The sequence below is a fragment of the Sceloporus undulatus genome, chromosome 2 (genome assembly GCF_019175285.1).
Source record: "Sceloporus undulatus isolate JIND9_A2432 ecotype Alabama chromosome 2, SceUnd_v1.1, whole genome shotgun sequence".
NCBI lineage: Eukaryota > Metazoa > Chordata > Lepidosauria > Squamata > Phrynosomatidae > Sceloporus > Sceloporus undulatus.
Window position 1 is genome coordinate 144300544 of NC_056523.1, and position 24637 is coordinate 144325180.

At 44.1% G+C, this 24637-nt stretch overlaps 2 protein-coding genes across 7 annotated transcripts; one reads left to right on the plus strand and one right to left on the minus strand.

Annotated features, from left to right (window-relative positions):
* Nucleotides 1–369: 369 nt before the first annotated feature.
* On the plus strand, nt 370–9577 carry LOC121921091 (methyltransferase-like 26 B). 2 transcript variants are annotated; one of them, XM_042448616.1, is made up of 7 exons: nt 370–405; nt 5312–5598; nt 7483–7642; nt 7798–7857; nt 8854–8921; nt 9235–9313; nt 9485–9577. In XM_042448616.1, the coding sequence occupies exons 2-7, from the start codon at nt 5405–5407 to the stop codon at nt 9536–9538; spliced, it is 615 nt and encodes a 204-aa protein (XP_042304550.1). In that variant the 5' UTR covers nt 370–405; nt 5312–5404; the 3' UTR covers nt 9539–9577. The 2 variants fall into 2 exon arrangements, with proteins under 2 accessions (XP_042304550.1, XP_042304551.1); XM_042448617.1 differs by lacking the exons at nt 370–405; nt 7798–7857 and having other exon boundaries at nt 5101–5598.
* A 238-nt stretch (nt 9578–9815) lies between these two features.
* On the minus strand, nt 9816–23430 carry HGS (hepatocyte growth factor-regulated tyrosine kinase substrate). 5 transcript variants are annotated; one of them, XM_042452437.1, is made up of 21 exons: nt 23276–23430; nt 20611–20695; nt 19485–19560; nt 19185–19277; nt 18358–18481; nt 16659–16711; nt 15822–15914; nt 15524–15648; nt 15144–15222; nt 14959–15048; nt 14276–14371; nt 13927–13965; nt 13671–13814; nt 13147–13360; nt 12669–12841; nt 12377–12517; nt 12083–12260; nt 11812–11945; nt 11256–11384; nt 10806–10901; nt 9816–10620 (listed from the first exon to the last, which is right to left on the minus strand). In XM_042452437.1, the coding sequence occupies exons 1-21, from the start codon at nt 23421–23423 to the stop codon at nt 10507–10509; spliced, it is 2424 nt and encodes an 807-aa protein (XP_042308371.1). In that variant the 5' UTR covers nt 23424–23430; the 3' UTR covers nt 9816–10506. The 5 variants fall into 5 exon arrangements, with proteins under 5 accessions (XP_042308371.1, XP_042308370.1, XP_042308373.1 ...); XM_042452436.1 differs by having other exon boundaries at nt 13147–13357; nt 14950–15048; XM_042452439.1 differs by having other exon boundaries at nt 13147–13357; nt 14950–15048; nt 15822–15890; nt 23276–23429.
* Nucleotides 23431–24637: the final 1207 nt, after the last annotated feature.

Consider the following 24637-nt stretch of genomic DNA (forward strand, 5'->3'; position numbering starts at 1 on the left):
ATTCCCAGAATTCCCAGTCAGTATGCTCATTGTTCAGGAATTCTGGGAGTTGAAGTCTAAATTTTTTTTTTGGAGGACCAAAGGTTGAAAACCACTGCCCTAAAGCCTCTTATTAGATCACTGCACTATACTCTTATAGTGCTGCTATTCCACTTTTACTGCTCTATCTGCCTTTTCTTGCATTCTGGGGTTTGTAGTTCAGTGAGGCCTAAGAGTTCTCTGGCTGAGGATTCTAAATGCCCCTCCCTAAACTGCAAATCCCAGAATGCAGCCAGAGCAGTTGAAGTGGAATAGTAGCACTATAAGAGTGTATCCCTCTGTGATAGGGATTTCCTTGCCAAGTTTCTTCAGAAGGGTTTTTGCCATGGCCTTTCTCTGAGGCTGAGAGTGTGTGACTTGGACAAGGTAACTCAATGGGCAGATATGATCAAGACAGAATTCAAACTCTGGTCTCCAGAGTTATAGTCCAACACCCAAATCACCACACCAGCAACACACATTATTGCAGTGAGGCCCAAATTTTAGTCCTCCAGATTTTTTAGGACTTCGGTTCCCAGAATTCCTGGCTGTTGACCAAGCTGGCTGGGGCTTCTGGGAGCTGAAGTCCAAAACATTTGGAGGACTGTACTGTCGTTTGGGCATCGTTGCTCTATAAACAGTGGTCCCCAAACTGTACCCTTTAAGAGATTTTGGACTTCAGCTCACAGAAGCCTCAGCAGTGTTGGAGCTGAAGTCCAAAATCCCTTAAAGAGCACAGTTTGGGGACCACTGCTCTGTAGAGGTGAATTTAGATGTAAACATGTATGTCTCTGGTAGAACTGTGTTAGTTGCCATTGCAGTGCATGGTAATGGTAGTTTTATTAGTAACAGGGAGAAGAATGCAACATTTGGATGTGGATTTTTCCACCCGTGTGGGAATCCAGCAGAGGAGAAGCAAGCTGGAAATGGGAGATCTGGGACTGAAAACGTCTCTAGTGGTGGTGGCTTCAGAAGCTAATTTAGGGACTAGTAGGGCGTTCACTACTAACGGAAAACATCAGACTTGGAACAATTATTAAGGAAGGTCAAGGAAGAAAGTGCAAAGGCAGGCTTACTGCTGCAGATAAAGAAAACAAAAACAATGACCACAGAGGATCTAAATTCAACCTAGACAATTAGGAAATAGAAATAGTTAATGAGTTCCCCTGCCTTGGGTCAAACATTGATCAGAATGAGGAGTGCAGCCAAGAAATCTAGAAGAATGGGAATGGAAAGGGCAGCCATTTATATCCTACAGTGTAAAGATATACAACTCAGCACTACAGTTAGAATCATATTCTGCATTACCATGTACGAATGTAAGATCTAGACCGTGAAGAAAGCAGGTAAAGGAAAATCAATTCATTTGAGATGCGATGCTGGAGGAGAGTACTGAGAATACTGTGGACAGCCAAAAAGACAAATGGGTCTTTGAACAAATCAAACCTGAACTCTCCCTGGAAGCCAGGATTATGAAACTAAGGCTGCTGTAAATTTGGCTACATCATGAGAAGGCAAGACTCACTGGAAAACAAACAAACAGTAATGCTAGGAAAGGTAAAGGATAGTAGAAAGAGAGGAAGACTTAATGCCAATAGCTAGACCCAATTAGGGAGGTCATGGGCTTGAATCTACAGGATCTAAGCAGAACAGTGGAGGATAGGGGGTCTTGGAGATGTCTCCTCCACAGGGTTGCCAAAAGTTGGGGCCAACTTTAGGACAGTTAATAACAACAGGAGGTGTTCACTGAACCAAGGATTTAAAAGCTGGGACCATGTTGATGACGCTGATGTTACAGGGGTACAATTCAGATAACCCCATTGTGATAGGAGGAGTATTTAAAATTATGCCCAGCATAGTGAATAAAAAAACCAGACTTGGTGGAAAATGCATCAATTCACAGGCTGTTTCCTGAGTTCAATAAGGGATGATTAAATCAAGGATACAGTCCCAAACATGCTTGGAAGCAAATCCCATTTAAACCAATAAATAATACATTTTAAAAAGTGTGTGGGCTGAACACCTGAGCCAAAGGTCTCCGGAAACTGGTGATATTTTCTAAATGAGTTTCAGCAGCAAATAATTAATGGTGACTGTTAGTGTAGCGGGTGACCCCAAACTCATGAACCCGAAGGCCCATGGCCTGCCAGAGGACAAGCAGAGTCAAGGAGACCGAACTGGCTAGAATAAAAAACGCTTTATTGTCTGCGCATGGCAGCAGCACACCAACATAGGTGTCACCAAAGCTGCAGCACCGATGGCTTCTTGTCACCCCCCTTTTATGCCCTTCGCAGAGGGCTGTTTTCTAAACAACAAGCGATTGGTTGCGTTCACTGTTCACTCAATGGTCCTGTATTTTCTTCTTGGCATTACATCTGCTTGGAGCCTGGAATGTAGAGATAGCTAGCTACTGCAAAAGAGATACTTAGAGCTAGCTAAACTCCTCAAGGCCACTTGCTAAACACAGGCCATTGTATTCAGAGCCCTCCAGAGGAAGGAGGGGGTGATTATGTGAGTGTGTTTGCTACGGCCACACACAGAAAGAAAGAGTGGGGGCCAGCACAGCCCATTTGCACTTTACTCTGTAGGCTCAATCTATGGGCCTTCTGTAACTATTGATTCTTTTGCAAAGCAAAGTACAGAAGCAAGAAAGCATTATTATTATTGTGTTCCTATAATTAGAACTAGTAGTGTTTGATCTCCTTTAACAGTTTTTTTGACAGTGTATAATAACTGGACTACAACTCTGGAGAACAGGGTTTGAATCCCTCCTTGTCCCTGGAAATCCACTGGAGGATCTTGATCAAGTCACATACTCTCAGCTTCACAGGAAGGCAATGGCAAACCTCCTCTGAACAAATCTTGCCAAGAAAACCCTGTGATAGGTTTGCATTGGGGGTCACCATAAATTGGAAATGACTTGAAGGGCTAATTACTCCAATCCCTACACAACAACAATGGACCGAACTAGAAGATTGCTCATCAATAGTTTCTCTTCATTCTGGAGATAATTTACTAGGTTCTATTGGTGCTGTTCAGCATCTTTAAAAATGACCCGGATTATGGAACAGAGGGCATATTTATCAAACTTGCAGATTACACCAAATTAGGGGTAGCTAATACACAGAGGACAGGCTCAAGATGCACACATATACTTTTCTTTATGTTGTTCTGTGAGCCTTCAAGTTGTTTCTGACTTATGACAACCCTGTCACAGAGTTTTCTTGGCAAGATTTGTCCAGAAAAAGTTTGCCTTTGCTGGCCTCTGAGCCTGAGAGGGTTTGACATGTCCAAGGTCATCCAATGGATTTCCATGGCCAAATGGAGATTTGAACCCTAATCTCCAGACTCCAGAGGCTTAGTCCAATGTTTAAACCACTATAGCATGGTCTCTCACATCTCTGTATACAAAACCAAAATAACTCTGCATATGTAAGAAGTTAGTTCTAGTTAACTGTAGAACCAACTAGAGAACAGATTTCTTCTTTGTAAAGATTTGCTTTTTTGTCCCTTATACCTGGAACTGCCTTCCACGACACTTCAATGATGCCATCTGATTAGTTCTTTCAAATTCTTATTTGAAACCACCTTTGCCATTAATTGTATTAGAAATAAACACATTCTTTATTTTTATTGTATTTATTTCTTTAGTCTCTTTATTTTCTGTGCAGAGATCTCTTGAAAGTACCAGTCTTGGGCAGTGGAGGTGGAAAATACCATCCTTTAGTTATGATAGGAGTATTTAATAGTTTTTACATGTCCCTGGTACTCATGCCACAATTAGGCTTGGAGAAAGTCTTGCAGAAGCACTTTTAAAAGCTTATTTTGCAGTGTATGGAAACATTTGGAGGGGCTGCTAATAAGAAATAAAAGAGTAGAGAGAGGCTTTCTCTTTATACACAAATTAAGCACATTGAGGACAAGAGATCCATAAGGTATTCAAGTAATGTTCTACAACTAGAGCACACAGCCATTGCATTGAAGCACTCACCTTATTCTCTAAACACTTCATCAAAAACATGGTGGTGAAGCATTGCTGCCCTGAGTGCCATCTCTGTGCCATTAATAAAAATTACTAACTTTGTCTCTGTCCTACGACACAATATTTTTCAATTTAAATGAGGACATTAAAAATGCTGGCCAATTGAATTTTCATAATTAATTGACATTGCCCAGTTTGCAAAGTGTCAGGAAAAAACCTTCTTCAGTATCTATTATGATTCTTCAAAACAAAAAGTGATTTATCTTTTAAATTCACCAATTTACTTCTTTCTTAGTGGGAGATGTTTGCATCTAGAGATACACCCGGGACTGAAATAGTGAGAGTATTTCTACTTTGATACAGTCAAAGGTGGTAGAGATGGCTGTATTCTGCTTTCAAGTCAACATCAACTTATTACAACCCTGTGAAAGAGACATCTCCAATACTTGCTATTCTCAACCTCTCTGCTCAGGTCCTGCAGGCTGAGGTTTATAACCTCCCTGATTGAATCTAGTTATCTGGCATGTGTTGTTGTTGTTATATTTATTTATATCCCATTCTTCCCCCAAAACTGGGACGAAGGGCAGCTTACAATATTAAAAACAGTACAATTAAAAGCATACAAAATGGTACATTACAATTCTATTTAATTAAATGTGTTAAATTAAAACAAATTGCATGTTAAAATAATAAAATACAGTTAAAAAGGTGGAAATGTTTAAAACACTTTAAGACAATGCAACATCCCAGCCCATTATTTAAAAACGTTTTGTTTTAAATATCTCTCTGAAAAGAGGTCTTCCTCTCTTTCTACTGCCTTCTACCTTTCCTGGCATTATTGTATTTTCTAATGCCTTCTCATGATGTGGCCAAAGTATGACAGCTTTAATTTCGTCATCCTAACTTCCAGGGAATGTTCAGGCTTGATCTATTCTAGGACCCATTTGTTTTTCTTTTTGGCCATTCATGGTATCATCAGCACTTTTTTTCCAGCACCTCATCTCAAATTAGTTTATTTTCTTTCTGTCTGCTTTTTTCACTTTCCAGCTTTCACATCCATAATGGAGAATAAAATGCTCTGGATGATTCTAACTTTAGTGTTCAGCCAAAGGTTTCCAAGGGGAAAATGTGACTGAATCAACTGAATACAGTTCTATCACATATTGAAGAGAAACAAATTAATGTGGCATAATTTCTATTAGATTGGCCTATTTTGTAGCTTATCAGATCCATGAAGCTGGGACAAGACGTGCCTTTACGTCACCAGACAAGTTCATCCTGGTATAATCTCCTTTCCTTTAATAAATCTAGCTTAGGGCATCTGAGTAGAGCAGGAGGCATCAGAAGGCAGGCAGCAGTCCTTGGAGAAGAGAACAAGGCAGCCCTTCACTGGCAGCAGCAAAGATGCTGGTCTCTCCCATGGCTGAGCGAAACAAGGAGAACATTCTGGAGGTGCTAGCTGACTATGTAGATGATACATGCTCTGCTTTTGGGCTGGAACTGGGCTCTGGGACAGGACAGCATGTGGTACACTTTGCCCAGGCCCTGCCCACTGTCATCTGGCAGCCATCAGAGATCAGTCCAGCTTCTCAACAAAGGTACATCAGGATCTGTGATGTTGGCATAGCTTAGATACAGTAGGAATGCTGTGAAAATTGTACAGTCTTCCAAATGTTATTGAGCTGCAGCTCCTAGCATTCATCACCATTGGTAATGCTGGCTATAACTGCTGAGTCATACAGTTCAGCAATACTGAGAGTTGCACAATTCTTACACCAGGGATGATGGATTATGCTCTGCCTTCTTCCCTTTTGTCAGAAGACATAGGAGTGGTATGACAAAATATGCACTTAGAAGTGGCTGCATTGAATCTGTGGGTAGCAGAGCAGGAGAAACTGTTAATAAGTATATGGTATTGCTTTCCACGATGCTGCAGCCTTTTTTGAAAGCTCACGCCGAACGAGTCTCGAAGAGAAACGACAACGCAGAAAGAACCACAACCCAGAAACATCACCCAAGGAGACTTTCTGCTGTGCTTTCTGCAACCGGACTTGTTTATCTCGGATTGGCCTTTTTAGTCACCAGTGCGCTTGTAGAAAGCGCAGGATGAGTCCTTCCTGAATCTTCATTCGTGAAGTAAAGCCAGAGAGGGATTGCTTGTGCTTGGTAGCCAGGCAATATCATTCAAAAAATAGCTAGATCAAAGATAGAGACTGTATGGTTCTCCAGACATCACTGAAATATTATGAAATATAGCCAATCATGTGCAAAGCTGGGTATTGCGGTCCAACTTTGGGGGGCAAAACTGTCCCTTTCTTTGAGCTAGATCCTGGTTTACCCATTGTTCTCTGCTAGACCAACCTTCCGTCTGTGTATATTCTTGGTGAGCAAAAGAATGAAATGATGTCTGACCTATGGTTGGCTAAAGATGGTGTATTACAAAATAATGTTGTAGTAAATTATGATTTGTCCAGTTATATGCACTGAGTCTTTGCTGGTTTTATCACTTGATTTTGCTAAGGCTGCTTAATCTGTTTGTGTGTGTAGATCTTATGCGCCAAAACACAATATGAGAAATAAGGAGTTTTGGAACTGTCATATGGACACTTAGAAACCGTGATTATATTGCATGAAAAAATGTGAAAAGAAGGGACCACTGCCAGCTTTGAGGGACAGGTCACAGGCTGTCTAAGGAGTTTTTTAAAGTGGCAAACAAATGTATGCTCCAGCTCTATTAACTTTTAGCACAATATTCATTACAATTTGCAAAAAAATCCAGAAGGAAAGGAAATAGAAATGCAGAGGGAATGAGTGAGATGGAAGAGAGGTCGATAGTTGCAGGGAAATAGCTATGCTACAATACAGCCTCAAGAAAAGGAAGCAGGGCTGGGGATTATTTGTTGCAAATAAATTTAACAAGTGAAGTAGAAGTTGTTGTTTTTAATACAAGGCGATTCAAAAAGAATGGTGCAAAAATAAAGCTATTCTTATTCAGAATTGCACCATTATTTTTGAATTATCTTGTATAAGGGATAACGTATTGCTGTTTTCCAGTCAGAATGTATATAATAGGTGTCTGCCATCTCTCAGAAAATGTTAACACTCCCTTAAGTGAAAGTACTAAATGATATAAACAACTCAAAATTGGTTAGTTGGGTGTGACAGACTGAATTTCTTGTCACCAACAATGTCCCCTGTATTAGTCCCACTGGGTATTTATTGCTCGTTCCATGTCTGCTCCTTTAAGTTTAAGAATCAGAGTTGAAGATGTCTAGCTGTCCCATCACCGAAGCACAGCAAAGTTTACACCAGATTGATTCCTGCTTATCCTTAAAGTATGTGCTCATACAACTTCCATTGACAAATTGCCCTGTTGTCTGAACTCATCTTGTATCTGAGTTCTGAGTTAGGACTGCGAAATCTCATCTCCTCCCCATTTTTGTAAGTTATAGAAAGCTTACAATACCCATCTTTCTTCTCAGTATCTCAGCTTACATCCGTGCCACCAAGGTGAGCAATGTCCGAGAGCCCCTCTTCATAGATGTGTCACAGCCATGGGACCAGTGGGCTGGCCTGGGTCAAAGCTGTTGCGACTTCATTGTCATTATCAACGTGGTACACATGACTGATCAAGGCCTAGAGGTACTGTATATAACATAAGAACCAGGGAAAAGCTACACCAATGGTATTGGAGTTGACCAGTGCTTGGGGTTATTATTTGGGACTATTATTTAGTGGGTTATATAAAACAAGCTGGTTAGTTTAATCTGACTGCACATTTGCTGTTGTTGTTGTAGGGGATGTTTAAAGGCATAGGACAACTGCTGAAACCAGGAGGTATTTTCTTGGCCTATGGTGTAAGTATCAGAAGCCCATTCTAAGCATTCACAGTTAATGTCCAATATGAAAGTGATCCTTTCAAGAAAGCAAGGACTCAGGCATTTAAAGACCATATGAACCTCATAGTATCCAAATGTTACCTTCAAAAACAGTGTATGTCTTGTTCTGTAGGCAAGTGGAGAGCTGCCCACCTTCTAGCTCCTGCTATTTCAGCCCAAGCAGAGCCTCTCTTTCAGAACTACCACAGGGCAATTCAAAATCTCTTGCTCTAAAAGCAAGGAAGTCATTTCACCTGAAGCTTATCTATTTTGTGATGTAGGTTTTAAAAAACTGATTATAATATTTGTACAGTACAGATGTGTCTATGAATGGGAGGTTTGTGGGAGGAGACACAGGCCTGTTACAGACAGGCAAAAATAAAGCTGCTTTGAGTCACTTTGGAGGTATGGTATTTCAATGATGCATGCGTCCTAAGAGTCCAAAAGCCACACCAAAGCTGCACTCCAGTCCTTCGGAGTTGAACTTTTGGTACGGCTTTTGGACTCTTAGGATGCATGCATCATTGAAATACCATACCTCCAAAGTGATTCAAAGCAGCTTTATTTTGACCTGTCTGTAACAGGCCACAGTTTGTATTTGTAACAAACTGTATCCATAAAGAACCGGTGGGGCTTATCAACTACCAGAATGATCCTATGGTTATCTAGATGACAGTAGATGAGAACTCCCATCAGCCCCAGCCAGCATGGCCAATGCTCAGAGATGATGGAAACTCACCCAACACATGGAGGGGCTATATTTTCTCCACTCATTAAAAAATATAAAGCCAGTGTTATCTATCCAGGCTCTACTTCATCCAACCATAGAGACTGGCTGGAAAATAGCTCTTTTTCCAGTGCTATTCTAAGGCTTTTAGTCCCCTCCTCCCCAAATCTGTTATAGAGCACAACTTTGGGGTACTCCTATCTCTTTTGTGACTAAGTAGTAATTCTCATGCTGTTTACACTCCACAGCCTTTTGCCATTAATGGAATCATCCTCCCAGAGTGCAATGTGAAACTAGATGAAATGCTCCAAGCCAAGTAAGTTAAAGTTAAGTCTTCAACAAGATTCTCTTTTGCATGCCCACCAATGCCTGAGGAGATGTTACATTATGGGACTAAGTAAAGCTATTACATGGAAAGTTTCATTCCATCTATTTCCATCACCATTATATTTAACACAGAACATGAGTTATGGATATAGTGCAACAGGAATCCCTATACTTCATCTTCCTTGCCCTGTAAGATTGTGTACTGCCTGTAGTTTACTGTTTTCCTTCCTTGGAATAGGTTCTAAGGCTGTTTCAAGGAAGCTGCATATTCCAACTCCTAATGCAATACTTTTATGTGGCAGGAATCCTGAATGGGGACTGCGAGATGTGGAGGAGCTCCGTCAATTGGCAAATGTCAATGCACTCTGGCTTGAGCGCATGGTAAGAGGCAGAGGCTAGACCACCATAACGCTGGTAGTGATGAAACAGAACTGCTGCATAATTATGACTGTCCTTAGTCCTTTGTCTGCTATTTCCCTCCTCTGGCTTCCATTTTGCATGTGTCCATCCTACTATGTCCTGTTCAGTTCAGTGCCTTTTTTCTCCCCACAGCTGGAGATGCCCGAATACACCAAATGCCTGATCTTTCGGAGGAGGGAGTTTTGATCTCTGGCTACAGGCTGGATAGCTCAATTAGCACTGTACTATTAAAGAATATTTAAACATTAAATTCTTAAATAACAATGGATGCAGCTGTAGTTTCTTTGAAAATTAGGTTTTAAGGCATGTCTTCTCTGTGCTCCCGGTAGCAGAGTGATTTCTGTATTTCTTCAAAGCCTACTCACATAACAGTGGCTACAACCAACACAAAGTACCGGAGAGTGCCTCCCCATGAACAGGCAAAAAGTTTAACACATAGAATAAAAGGAAACACAGACTGAAATAGTTTTAAATTACTTTAATTGTCACTGGTTCCATTCTGTCTACACCAGCCACTAAGTACGAGAGACGAGTCTTTATAAGCAGTGAAGATAAGTGGCATAGAAGAGGGGTGGAATGGGAAGATATGGGCCTGGGATATACTGTGTTGAAAGTAATGGATTCTCAAAAGGTATTGAGGGGGGCACGGGGGGACTTGATTTGGGGGTGGGCAGAATGAAGACCACTTGATTGGCAAGATACAACTGTAAAATGTGGGGGAGGACAGGAATGCAGGCCCAGGTCATGCTCTGGGTTGGACCCTGTTTGCTCTGGTAGTGGAGTATGCTTAAATGCTGCTTCCCACAAGGGAAAAGCTTCCTGCAATGTCACATGTTAACAGATCTGCTCTGCTCTCCATCTAATGTTGAGTTAAAAGGGACAAGCCCTCTCCCCAGCCAAGGAATAATGTGGAGGAGAATTTGAACACAACAGTCCCAGGCTCCTACCCAGGGGTTCTCTTAGTAGCATTATAGATGGCAGGTGTGTGTTGTTGTTTCTGATAGCTAGTATGAGACAACCTGGGGCAGGGGCTCATTTCTCCTTTCCTCACTGTGGGGATGGTGCAAGGTGTAGCAAGTACAGCAGTGACAAATAGATGATAGTGTTAACAATGTCTTAGAAACCCATCCCTCCCTTGCATGATAAGACAAAGATTAATCAAAGGAAATTAGCTGAGCCTCTCCACTGCCCCCTTGTGCCTGCTGCACCTGGGCAGAAGCCTGCTGAGGGGGAGGCTGCTGCTGTGGAGGCCCTCCAGGAGGTGCCATCTGCAAGGAGACAAACAGGGAGGTTAGGAAGTAGGTCACTTTGGCAAAATTCTCCCATTAGCAAGAGGTCAGTAGAGAGACCAACAGCCTATTAACATTGAGCTGAGGGTTGCCAGGGCATCAGCCCAGCCTGCTATTGAACCAGAACATAAAATTCATTCCCCTGAAGTTGGTCAAAGACTCACCTGCTGATACATTGGCTGTTGTCCTGACATGTAAGGCTGCTGGGGTGGCAAGCTACTCAAGCCTGGTTCCTGGCCAGGGAGTGTTGACATAAGGTTCTATGGGGGGGGGGGGGGGGGGAATGTCAGTGTTTGCGAAATCTCACAAGTCCATGTCATCCCAGACTGAACAAACCTATCACAGATTCTCCTGGCAGGATTTATCCATAGGGGATTTGCCATTGCCCTCCTGTTAGGGTGAGTTTGTGTGACCTGTCCAAGGTCATCCAGTCGGTTTCCACAGCTGACTTGGGATTTGAATACTGGTCTCCCCAAGTTTTAGTTCAATGCTTAAACCACTATAATACACTGGCTCTGACACATATGCACATGCAACTCGGAGTTCCCTGCAAATCCTTTTTGCTGGCTAGCTACCTTTAAACATCCTTGAAGCACAGAAGAATGGTTCCTTACCTGCATGTTGTAGGGCTGGTAGCCCATAGAAACTGACTGATTGCCCATGTAGCCCATTGTGCCACCAGATTGTGGAGGAGCCTGCGTCATGGTAGGGATGTTCTGGTTTTGGGAAGGAGCCGCTGCATTCTGTGAAGCAAAGAGGGCAGGAATGGGCAAAGATGCAAAGGAGCAAATGGCAGCAAACAGATTCTAACTTTTTGCATTTGAAGGGAAAGTATACACAACTTCAACACAATGGCAAAGGGTTATGCAAGGCCAGAAACCTTTGCTTCTCACAAGGTAGCAAAGTGCATTACACCCCAGGCTCTCATCCATGGAGCTCTAGGCAATGTACATAGTTTTTCCTATTTGATCCTCGCAGCCCTGTGAAGAAGGTTAGACTACGACTATGAGATTGACTCAAGTGAGCTTAATGAATGGATAGGAATTAGAAGCAAGGTTTACCCATTCCCAGTCCAACACTATTTAACTACATTGGCTAGTGCACACCCTTCTCTTCACAACAATCTAATCCCATGATTGTGAGGGAAAGGACTTGTGGGTATGAACTTGCCTGATAGCCCTGGGTGGGAGTAGGCTGGTAGGAGGAATAGGCAGGATTTGTAGTGGGCACTGCCTGCCCTTGTGGAGCTGTCTGTGCACTGTTAGTTCCAGCTGAGTACATGTAGGTGCTCACCATGTTGGGATCTGAAACACAGGGAAAGGAGTGTTCTAGGATCAGCTTATTAGTCCATATGCTAACTTAATATCCACTTTCAGAGTCTTTGTCTAAATACAGTGGCCACACATCCCAACTCCTCTGACTGTTTCCCTGTTGCCCTTACCTGTTCCTGCCACAGGCATGGCAGTGTAGGGCCCAGCGCTGCCCTGAGTGGGTTGGCTCATATAGACTGTATGCATAGGTGAGCCCTCCACTGAGCTTGCTGGGCTGAAGGTGCCTGGGAAGCTTGTGGGGCCTGATGGTTGGTAGATCACTCCACTGGCAGGAGGCATGGCCTGTAGCTAAGAAGACAAGAAGCAGGGTCAGGGAGCTGAGAGTCTGCCTTGACTACTGCCTGTGCCAAGTTAATAGAGCAGTGAAATAGGAGAGAAGTCCCTGGTCCCTCCATTTCTCCTACCTGAGCATAAGGCAGAGAGAAAGCAGGCATTTGCGCCCGCATCTGAATTGTTTGCTTCTGTTGCTCTAACCGCATCTGGCGCTCCTTTTCCTGTTCCTGAAGGCGCTGGATAGCTAACTGCCGCTGCATCTCCAGGTATTCCTACAAGTTAAAACACACACACATGGGGGATTCGCCCATGGGGCCACTATACTTTAAGCTGTGCTGAACTCTGCCACTTGCCAACTATTTTCAAGAGGTGGTGAAGGGGATACTTAGCTTATCCAGTCACACAAGCCAGTGGAAGACTTACCTGTTTCTTCTGCCGCATAATCTCCAGTTTCTGAGCCAGCTGGATCTGACGCTGTCGCTCTGCCTCCTCAGCAGCACGGCGCAGCTTCTCTCTGTGTTCCTCCCGCAGAGCATTCAGGGCTCCCCGGGCATCTCGGATCTGGGCAAGCTTATCTTGAAGTCCCTCATAATACACTGGGATGAGGTAAGAGAAAGGTACTATCAAGCTTTTCATCAATGGCCTGCTTCAGTCACATCTCTGAGATTGCCAGGATATGCAGCTCCCACCAGGATAAAAACAGGTGTGGAATTCTCAGCAACAGCCAAAGGCTGGAAGACGTTGGGGTGGCAAAGGGAATGTTTTGTACCAGCAGAAGTACTTAAGAATGTCACATAGCTGACTATGATTCAACAGGGAGAGAGGGGGATCCTAACATTGCTGCACACCCCTCCCCCCAGGTTTCAAACCATGTCAGGGTCCTGAGGTTCTGGGAACATACAGCGGCGCTCATCCAGCTGATTCAGAAGCTCCAAGAGTTGGGGATGCATGCTGTTGATGGACTGGAAGAGCGAGAGCACTGCTGAGTCATTGGTAATGCTCCGGCCCCGTAGGTGGTTGCTCTTCATGCGGTTGACGAAGGTGGTTACAGCATTCTGCAAAGCCTTCAGGAACTGCTCATGGCTCTCATCTGTCTCACCATTTTGGTACTGCTGCTGAGGAGGGATTGGAAAGCAAGTACTTGAAGGACCAATTCTTAGTTCAGCTAAACTCAGTTTTTAATTCTGGGACTGCTTCTTTATTATGGATTACCACTCTCAGCTCTTCTGCTTTATTTCTCAAAGAGATATACATCACTTTCAAATTTCCTCCTCCCCAAACATATGCAAGAAAATCCTGAGCTCGGCTTCTTTTTAAGCTGGCTGCTCCCACGGAAGAAAAGAACAACAGTAGCTCACCAAGTGGCACTATTTCAATCCCGTCACTAAGTGACACCTGTGGAAATTCAGGAGTGGAAGGTCTTACCTCCACTACACTGAGTGGGGCAGGCTGGACCTCAGTAGACTGAGCTGCTGGCTCCCCCATAGACAGTGGGGCTGAAGGGGTAGGGCTCTTGCGCACCTCCTCTTGCTTCTTTTCCCAGTAGTTACGGTTCAGGTACCGAGCCAACTGTTAGAAGGTAGTGGGAAACAAAAAGCAACTCAAATGTCAGCAGCCAAGACCTCACAAAGACCTGTGACAATCTGGCCTGAGAAGGCTGAATGGGTGAAGGTGTTCTTACCTCAGGGTCAATGTCCTCAGCTAGAGGTGCAGATGAGTTCTGAAATGAAACACATACCAGACTCATCTCACGTTCAGCAAAGACTGGCTCCTCACCCACCCATCAATCATAAGAGTATAAACTTGAAAATTCTGCCTGTTTTGAGTTTGTAGGCATAAGGACTAAGAGGCAAAAGGGGAGATGCTCAAGTAGGGATGCAAGTTCAAAACCTATACTAATTCTATGGATCCAGGGAACTTTGATGAGCACTACAAACTTTTCATCAGTGATGTGAATCTAAATAGCAACTGGAAACTCTGATCTTGTGACTCCCACCAAGTTCTGGGTGTTTCCTGTGCTGAACACTTACCACAGGTGAGGAATAGAGGGTGGTAACTGGAGGGGCTGAAGAAGTAATTGGTGTTGGCTCCGCCTTGGGATATGTGGAAAATGTGCTTTTTTGTCTCTGCAGAGGAAAAGCAAGACAGGGTAATACAAAGATTTTTTTAATCTCCCAATTTGCACAATAGATCTTTGTAACATAAAAGAAACTGGTAGGAAATGGAGTATCAGTTATGCCCACTTAACAGTTAATAGTATACCTTCCAAGTTTAGACAAATCTCTATGATATAGGTATGTGCGTGATTAGCGATGTATCAGCATGGACTTTATAGCTCTCAACCAGATATAACTATATCTGAAAATTAGTAAGATGTCTTAGTTATACAAGTTACATTTTATTTGTATGATATCTGGAATTGGTTTCTGGGTCAGTGACAAAAAGTTGGGTGACCATCAGGAATAGCTTTATCCAGTAATGAAGTCTTTTTTTTTTTTGTTTTTGCCTTAAAGCCATGGGAGAGTGGACTTCAGTATGAGTTGTCTCACAGAAGGAAACTAATGCTATCACAGGATATGGGGGAGTCTTTATTTACACCAAACACTGAGCTAGGAAAGCTCTTTGGATAGCACAAGGTGGCTAGCCATGGGAGGCCCACAGAGCTTATGTAATTGAAATCCCCCACCATGATAAAGCCACAAACCATCCTTTCCTTCTCCTCAGCCTCTGACTGGGACAATGCAATTGCCAGCTGCAACTCCTCCTCCTCCTGCAGGGCAGTTTCATCACGCTTTGGAGGCAACTATGGAAACAGCAAGGAATAGTCATGTAAGGAGGATGAAAAGTTGACTGCTATAGCAAGAGACCCATTTCTCCCCCTCTCAGGCAAGTGCTTACCTGGGACTGCTGGGAGAGAGGGCTGGTCAGGTACTCAGGAGGAAGCTCTGTGCTAGCAGTCCCTTTGCCTTCTGCTTTCCTGTGGGGACATTAAGGCCAGGGTCATAATTACTGCTGACTTACCTTCCTAATAAGGTGGAGCAGGGAAGGAGGGAAGGCTCAGCAGCTGCTGCTGCAAAACCATGGCAAAGTGATTTTTAATAAGCCAATTAAGCTCTTGCTCTGGAAACTGCACTCCACAGAACAGACAGATGGAGAAGCTATTTTAGGAATGACTCACACCAGATCTCACACCTGTAGAAAAGGCTGCCAAAACACCTTCCCCAGAGTTTCGGTACCAGTAACCCATCCTCTTTGATTAGCCACATTCCAATTCTTACTTGTTGAGATGTTCATAGCAAGGCTCACACACCCGCACTTCCTTCTCTATGCCAAACTTGGGGATGGTGGAATACTTAGAAGAGCACTTCCCACAGAAAATCTGCCCACACGCCCTACAGTGATGCTGTGAAAACAGAGGACAGGTCAAAGATGGCAGCTAGTCATGCCGAACAGACATCCACTAAGAGGAGAAAATACTCAAAATGAAGTTCCTGCATCCATATGCTCTCCACTTGATAGCTCTGTGTTATTACAACAGGAGAGCCCAGGACTGGAATAGGAAGCTGTAACACTCACCTTGCGAGTCACCACCCCAAACTGGACTCTGCACCGGTGGCACTCTTCTGCGTCCACCCAGTCAGGAGCCTGCCACATAGAAATAGAGTAGTTCTTAGGAAATAAAAAGGGTATGAGTAAGTTTTGGGATGATCCAAAAGGTGCAAAGAGTATTCCCAAGAGCACTGACATGTTGGAATGGATCAGATAGGAAAATGCAGGCACAAACATTCATGATAACAAATGGGTAGTGCAAATTTGCTTTGCTAATCAGGAATTTTTGACAGACATTGAATATACTAAGGAAGGACTAATGGATTCTTTTCTGAACTTATATGCCTTGTAACTAATGACTACCAGGACAGGAGTACAATTTAAAGATACAGGTGTCTTAGGCTGGATAGGTATGCAAACAGATCTTGAGGCACCTTTGACACTAACTGAGAGAAAGAAAGAAGTTGACAGCATAAGTATTCATAGACTAAGTCTACTTCATCAAATGCACATAGGACAAGAGGTGTGAAGTAATGGAAGGGGGTTGGAGAGGGAAGGGAGTTATTAGAAAAGTTCTCATATTCCTCATTTCTATGTCAAAAATTGTTGTTTGTAATAGAGAAGTGAGATATAAATAAAGTTTTATTATTATATTATTATTTATTATGTCCCTAAATGTACAGATAGAGTGTGGTATATGCTATTTTTGCTGTCTCTTGCCTACCTGGCTTTAGGTCATCAGAGACAGAATCAGCTATTATTCTGAACAGTAGAAGTAGTATCAAGGCAGATTACAATTACCATAGAAAAGTCAGAATCATTTCCCTGTTTAAGGTATGGCCCTTTCCCAACTGGGACACTTACCCTTTCTGCTGCAAACATGGCATCACTCTCTTTGAATTCTGGGAAAACATGACCTGCAGATAAGATTGATGTTGTTACTCTTCTGGACTCCAGTGCCTGTGTGAACTGTGTCAAACCTGTCAAGTGGTGTAAGCTCTATCTGAACACTGGTTCTTGGATACAATGCATTAAAGCTATTATTTGACCCCCTTTACAGCAAAAAACCATATGCCAGATCATGGTACAGTATATGAGGCAATAATGTTTGATTCAGTCCACAGGACCCTCCAAAATACAGTCCAACTAATCTCTTGGCCACAATGTAGCATGAACTGCCATAGTATCACAACTGACAGAAGCACATTCTCTTCAGCTTTGGCAGTCATTCAACTGTATCAGGCTGCAGTTAAAATTTTCAGCCCCTGGGACCACACAGGCTACCCAAGCATGCCAAAAAAGGAATAAAAAATAACCTAGAGAGGCTGGGGTTTTTTGGTTTTTTGCAGGGGGATTTTTAAAATATGTTAAATGGTGCAAATTGCTCCTGAAACCTATTTTAAACATAACTTGCTGCTTCTGGGGACTTTTGGAAAAGCCATTTCATCCTATGTCTACACCTACATTAGAGCTTATTCCTATGGTGCTGATAAACTAGGTAAACATCAGCCACCACTCCTCCTTTAAACAAAAGGTGCGCAATATATGCCTGTTTAGATGACCCCTGATAGGTTTCCCTTAGGGTTACCATAAGTCAGAAATGACTTGAGGACACACAATAACAACAAAGATGCTGTGGGGACTGCATTTCCCACCAGCCCTAGCCATCCTAGCCAAAGGTGAACCACAACTAGCCATAACTTCCCCACCTCTATCATAAAACGAACTGCATCAAAATAATCTCCCCACATATTCCTCCAACCACCATACCCATCATGCTTAAAACTATGGCGAATTACAGACCGCCCCTTTGAGGCGGCCCGTAGGCACTCCTTTCCCCGCCGGATCGGGGCCTCAGCTGCCAGAACGGCAGCCTCCGGGGGCCTGATCTGCCGCTTTCCAGGCTGTGGGGAAGGGATGTCCTTGGGGCTTCAAGCCCCAAGGACACCCGACGGCGGCGGGGAGGAGGAGAAAGGGGCACTCGGCCCCTTTCTCCCTTGCGTTGCTGGCGCAGCCGTGTAAAGGCTGCGCCAGCGACACAAATCACAGAAGGAGCTCTGTTTCAGACCTCCTTTTAGCGCTGCAGAAAGGGCGCTCTGTGCGCCCTCGCGCAGCGCAAGGACGTCACATTCGCGGCGCCCCATTTGGAGGTGGCGCGTTTGTGACGTCGTAATGGTGGCCCCCGTGTGGAACGGGCGCTGCCATTTTGTACGTCCTGGGGACGTATTAGGGTTAGGTGATTGCATAAGGCACGCACTTTCCCTAATCCTAGTACGTCCCCAGGACGTACTTTACGCCCGTCTGTAATGGGTCTATGTTATGTTCTGATGTTCCAGTGCTCCTCAATATGATTTATAAGGGGCCTTTCCCCATTTTACAAGCTAAGCAGCAGGGCCAGTAAATCAGATTACACTATCTCTTCTAGAAAATGCAGCTATTAGAATTGTTACTAGCACCTGGACACCAATAACTTCATGCAGAGGTTCTCTGAGAGATAGAAGCCTCCTTGATTTTTCTTCCAAGTCCCTAGCCTAGACACCTACCCCATGGCCTCTTTCCTTACCTTCTACCTTCATGATCTGATACGTGTCCTGGACAACCTTGTACTTGGGCTCGTTGCGGAAGGCATGGGCCCATGCTTGGATTAGGTACAGGATCTTGTTGCGAACATTGGCTTCAACCTGCCTCTGTAGAGATAGATCTATCAAGATCAGACAGCACTCCCAGTGGGAGTAAAATCGTAATCTTCTCAGAAACAGCATAAACAAATATAATTTGGTAAATTAATCTCAAATTAATTATCCAGATCATCGTATCCAGTTCCAGAAATCCAACCCGTTTGTCTCTTTTTCTTCTTAACTCAGTGTCTGTATATTAATATGGTACTGGGAGCTTTCTTCATAAATTTACTCCAGCTGGGAAAGTATGTCCATTTCTGACTTAATTAACAAAGTCTTATTATATTTTTATATGATATGAACAGAACTTAATAATTTAAAGAGCATAATATTTAGTTTGCATTTGCTCAATAATTGTAAGGCAAGTCTTCTGTAAGATCATGCTTTGTATTGTTCCTACTGTGATAAAACAATACAACTTAAGGGGGGAAAGCAGCAGCAAGGTTGATACACTATATTTTCACTCTTCTAATGACATTTTCACTTCTTAGCCATCTCAGTGCTTTGCCACATCAAAAGTTTCTCTGAGGTGCTCATAAACATTATTTTTCCTAATGTATTCCTCTGAATTGCTCGACGTGAATATAAAAAGTCTACAGTGACTGCACAAATCTCTGAGAACAGATTCTGTATTTAAAAGCATATCAAAACTGCTTCATCTATTTTTAAGCACCTTTTGGTACCATAACAGAGCACACAGCGTTCAAATTACCTTCAGCAATTCCTTCAGCTCTTCCATGGTCTGTTTGTTAGCCACTTCATCATGGACTGTTTGTCCACAGTTCTTTACCACAGACTCCAAGACCTAAAAAAGAAATACACAAAAGCATGTACAATCTACTTCCAATTCTCAAGGACCTTCCATCCCTTAAATTATGATAGCTTAAAGTCTGGTCATTCTCTGGGGAAAATATGCTGGTGGCAAATCTTAGCGGCACAAGGGAAGACAACTGTGTCTTTATGACCAGGAAGATGTCAACGTGTTGAAGTATTTGCATTCACATCACATTACCTCCAGTGCATAGAGAGCCACATGTGGATTCTTATCATTCACTTTCTTCTTTATTGCACTCACAGCATATTTAGCCCTGGACAAAAAAGGAAAAGCGAATAACAGCTGAGCTACTAACAGATCAGTAAAGGAAGCAACTGCTATCATGTAAGATGTTAAAGTCAGTGGTTTAACTACTGTAATCTAAAATAACTGGCTAATTAACAAATCAAAATTATTTACTTCAAGTCAGGGCATATTCTGTATTTCTATGAGTGTTCTGTGAAAAATCGCAAAGTAGTGAAGAAATACACTTCACTAAGCACCTTCATTTTCAGTAGTTGTAGAAAGCTCTTTGAAACATCTTAATTCCTTCTTAGCTTCACAATATTGTCTAAAAATCCATTCTTGGTCAATGACAGAATCAGAACATCTGAGCTAAGACTTCTTCTCTTATGCTAGGGCTGCAACTTGTTAATAACAGATCATTAATTTTTTATGACTGAAATCCACAGATGAATTTCTTCCCTAGTCCATCAACATGGGACATAATTCTAGAATATCTGCCATCAACAGATTGGCCTGACAATGCTGTTTTTTTGAACAGGGAATTTTTTTAGTTTCTCAGGATATACCAGTATATTCTTCAGATACTAAGCTGCCTGATTTCTATAGCTGGTTCAGTATACAGATTGGTTATTCGACTCATCTGAAGATATTTCTGGATGAACAAGCTCCAGGCAGTATATGGCAGTGCAGAGAATGTTGCATTTGGATGCAGAAAAAGAGCCCTGGTGGCGCAGTGGTTAAATGCCTGTACTGCAGCCACTCACTCACAAATGATAAGGTTGTGAGTTCAATACCAGCTCACAAGGTCCCTAAAATGAGTACCCAGCTTGTTGGAGGCAATTAGCTTACACTTTGTAAACTGCTTAGGGAGTGCTTAAGTGCACAGATAAGTGGTATAGAAATGTACTTGCTATTGCTAAAGATCCAGATTCAAATCCCTGCTCAGTCATAATGTTCAGTAGATAATCCTGAGAGAACCACATATGCCTATCTAATCACAAAGGAAATATTAATTGAGGAGAAATAGTGTGCCAACAAAGTGAAGAACACAAAGGTTGGCATAGGTAACAGGACTTACTGAGTGTCACCCTGGCGAATCATATCACAAATCTGTAGGATGGACTCCCAGTCTGTCTCCAAAAGAAGCTGACTGGTAGCTTTATCTGTAAAACATTGAAATAACCACTGATCTTTCAAGTCAACTGTTACAATGGTACAAAATACACTACAGAAATAATACAGTTTGAGAGCAGCTTAACTGTCCTGGCTCAGAGCTAGGGAATCCTGGCAATTGTAGCTTATTGTGACACCAGCGCTCTCTGACAGAGAAGGCTAAATGTGTCACAAAACTACAAGTCACAGAATTCCATAGCATTGAGCCAGGATAGCTATAGTGGTCTCAAACTGGATTATTTCTGCAGAGAGTCTTGGTCCAATGTGTATTTGCATTGGTGGGGTGAGGGGATCAGCTACAGAAAAGGTCCTTTTTTTTACATTTCCTGGCCAAAAATTACAGAGGAGTTCAGTTAATTTCGTTGTGCGAGATACACTTCTACTGTTATTAACTGCAGAGTCTCCAAACGCTGGAAGAGCCTAAGATATGCAGATATGAAGATATGAAAGACCTTAACATTCTTGTTCCCGAACTCTTCTACTGTTATAATAAATCCTGTCTTCTTCTTCTTCTTCTTTGTTGTTGTTGCTGCCACAACTGATTGGAACTGTTTCACTCCAGAATCTCACTCTCAGATTTCTCCTTCGAGATTTGCTCTATATCATAATGACTTTGGTGTTATCTCTTTTGCTCTACATCTAAAACAAAGTCTCCTTTTGTATGTATTTTTCTGTTTGTTTGTATAACCTCAACCCTTACTTTCCCAAGCCTTCCTTTCATTAACATAATTTGTACTATAATGTTCTTGGAGCAAAACTTGCTTAGATCAGAGTAACATCCCACATTCACAGAGAGCAGTGTATAAAGAAGAGAAAGAAGGCTCACAATTCATGGCCACTCTTGTCTTTTGTGCCTAGCCACCCCCTACTTTCTGCTAGTTTGTTGGCATTCCAGATCAGATGGCTGACTTCATCAGACATTTGCCCTCATGCCTCATCATGTTCTCTCTTGACTCAGTATGATGACAGCAGTACTTGCCCTGGCACTTCCTGGTAGTTACTCGCTTGCAGAGCCTGCTTTTAGTACAGTGGTACCCCGGGTTACGAATATAATTCGTTCCGCGGCGCCATTCGTAACCCGAAAGATTTCGCAACCCGAAAAAGCCATAGCCGCTAGCGCTGGAAGCCACAATTTCGTGCGAAAAAGCGCCGAAAAGCACCAAATTTTTTTTCGTAAGCCGAAAAAAAAAGTAACCCGAAACAGTTTTTTCCTATTTAATTTTTTCGTATCCCGGAAATTTCGTAACGCGGTGATTTCGTATCCCGGGGTACCACTGTATAGCAATCAGGTCATCAGCACTATAAAATATGTTGGCTGAAGTATCCGTTCCTGTGATTTAAACAGGGTCAGGCTACACAATAAACAAATATCTCAGCCCTTGTTCAGTAAAAACGCCCTTCATCTGTCTCTCTCTCTCTCTCTCACACACACAAAAATAACTGAAAAACTCCCCGAGATCTTATTTCTCTTTTTGGCAAATATCCAGTCTAAAACCAAGGGAAGTGCTGCCTTTCTGGATGGACGCAAGGCTGGCAGAGGTCAGTGAGGGTCAAAGGCATTAGACAAGCCAGCTTACAGACGGAAGAATGAATGCACTTTGGCACCGCTTTAACTATCAGGGGTCCATCCGTCCTATGGATTTGTAAACCTGAGGGCAGGGAAATGTCTAATTAACCATTAGTAAACCGCTCTAAATAAAAAACAATAACACATTAGTAGTTTGCTGGGGCACCTGAGCCCCCTGAGGAGGCTACATCCTCACTGCCAAAAACGACCCACCACCAACTGCCGCAGCTCAGTGCTGTGGGGTTATGGGGCTTGTAGTCTTGTGAGACATTTAGCCTTCTCCATGGCAGTTAAAGTGAAAAAGCACTCCAGTGTGCATGCAGCCCAAGAGAAGGCCAAACAGCTCCCCAAACTACACATCCAAGAGTTAAACAGTACTGAGTTGTGGAAGTTAAAGCGGGTTCAAACAGGATGCTTTCTGAAGCGTGGATGCACCCAGAGGAGGCTATGGGCCTGAACAGACAGACAAAATCAGGCTGCTTGGGGTCACTTTGGAGGTGTGTTGTTTAAATGACACACGCCTCTTAAGAGGCCAGAAGCCACGCCAAAGCCACTCTCTAGTCCTGAGGACTGAAGTGCAGCTTTGGCACAGCCTCTGGCCTCTTAAGATGCGTGTGTCATTTAAACAACACACCTCCAAAGTGACCCCAAGCAGCCTGATTTTGTCTGTCTGTTCGGGCCCTGTACAGCTCCCCAAAACGTCAAACCCCAGGTTTCCCGGGCGCGGAGCCTTGGCAGTTGAAGCGGTGTCAGCCAGGGTTAATCCTGCGGTGCGGAGGCTTCAGCCTGGCGACGTCTGGGAGGGCAGAAGGGGAGTGCTGTGAGCCCCGCCCCAAGGACGCCGATGTTACAAAGGACGGCGGGGGACGGAGAGGAGAGGCAAGCAGCCGCCTCCCGAAGCCCCTGGGAAGGAGGGGCGCTCCCAGAGATCGCGGCCTCGGGGCAAGGAAACCAAGGCCGGAGCCGGAGGGCGCTTCCCGGGGCCTCTCTCCCCGCCCGGTACCTAGAAGCCGCTCGAAGGTGCCGCCTCCTCGTCCCATGGCGCCTCTCGATCCCTCTCTCTTTCTCAAGCTCCTTCGCTGACTCTTCTTCGCAGCCCCGAAGCCGTTTCCGCAACCTAGGCCCCACTTCCGGCTTCCGGGGCGGGACATCCGGCGCCAGGCGCAGGCGATTGGCGGGCGTGCCGACGACGAGGCAGAACGTTCCGCAGCGCCTCCACCAATCACGGAACAGCGGGCGGGGGGCGGGGACTGGGGAGAGTCGAGGAAGGCCCGCTCTCGGTCGGCATGGCAACGGCGGCGGGACGAGGCGGCGGCGGCGGCGGCTCCTTGTACCTGCTTTTGGGGGCTTCTGGGGCCGGGAAGACGCTGCTGGTGAAGCGGCTGCAGAATATCCTGAATGTTCTCCACTGAGGGGAAGGGGATGAAGCCCAGAGGCGGAAGAGACATCCGCACTGGAGACATAACCCGGTTTGGCACCGCTGTAACTCTCTGTCGGGCTCAAGGCTGTGGAATCTGGGAGTTGGAGTTTGTTGTGGGCCCAGAGCTGGGGCACCAGAGCCCCCCGAGTTAAAGTTAAAGCGATACCAAACCGGGTTATGTCTCCAGTGTGGATGCACCCATGGTTATGCTCACAACGGAGGGCATTTAGGAACTCCTCCTGGGCAGAAGGTTGAAATGTAGGATGTGTCTGGGAAAAGGAGGACATGTCCTCCTGAGGTTTTTGGGCTTCACTTTCCATCTGGCCAGAGCTGATGGGAATTATAGGGAGAGGTAATGGAAGGCCCCAGTTGCCCTCCCCAGCTCTACCCAGCCAGGCCCCTCGTGTGTTCAGTTGTACTGAATTGTATTGTGTGTTGTTGTTGTTGTTGTTCTGAATCCAATAGAGCCCCAGCACTGCCTTCCTTAACGCTCTCCCTTGCACAGCTGACCTCCAAGAATGGCGCCAAGGAGCTTGGGGAGCCACCAGCCACGCTGCCCACGGTATTGTGTACCTTATTTATATCCTTACTTCTTTATTTGTAGAGGAGTTATACTCTGCCCTTTGATCCAAAAGGTCCCCAGGTTTGCTTGTCTCTCGTTCAGTGACGCCGGGTTAGTTAATGTGGTTCAGTGGTACAAAAACACATGCAGGTCTCCAGTGAGGAAAAAGGAATAATCCCGGGCAAGAACTACTCATTCAGAGTAGAGCCTGGTGTCGACGATACTGAACTAGTGAACCATTGCCAATAACATCCAAACAATGATACTTTTACGGGGCCAACCAAAGAGCACATGCTGCAGGCTTTGGAAATTACACTGGTTTCTTCGTCAGGCAAGCAGGAGAAATAAATTGCAGATGTTAGCCGTAGGCCTGCATTTTCTGT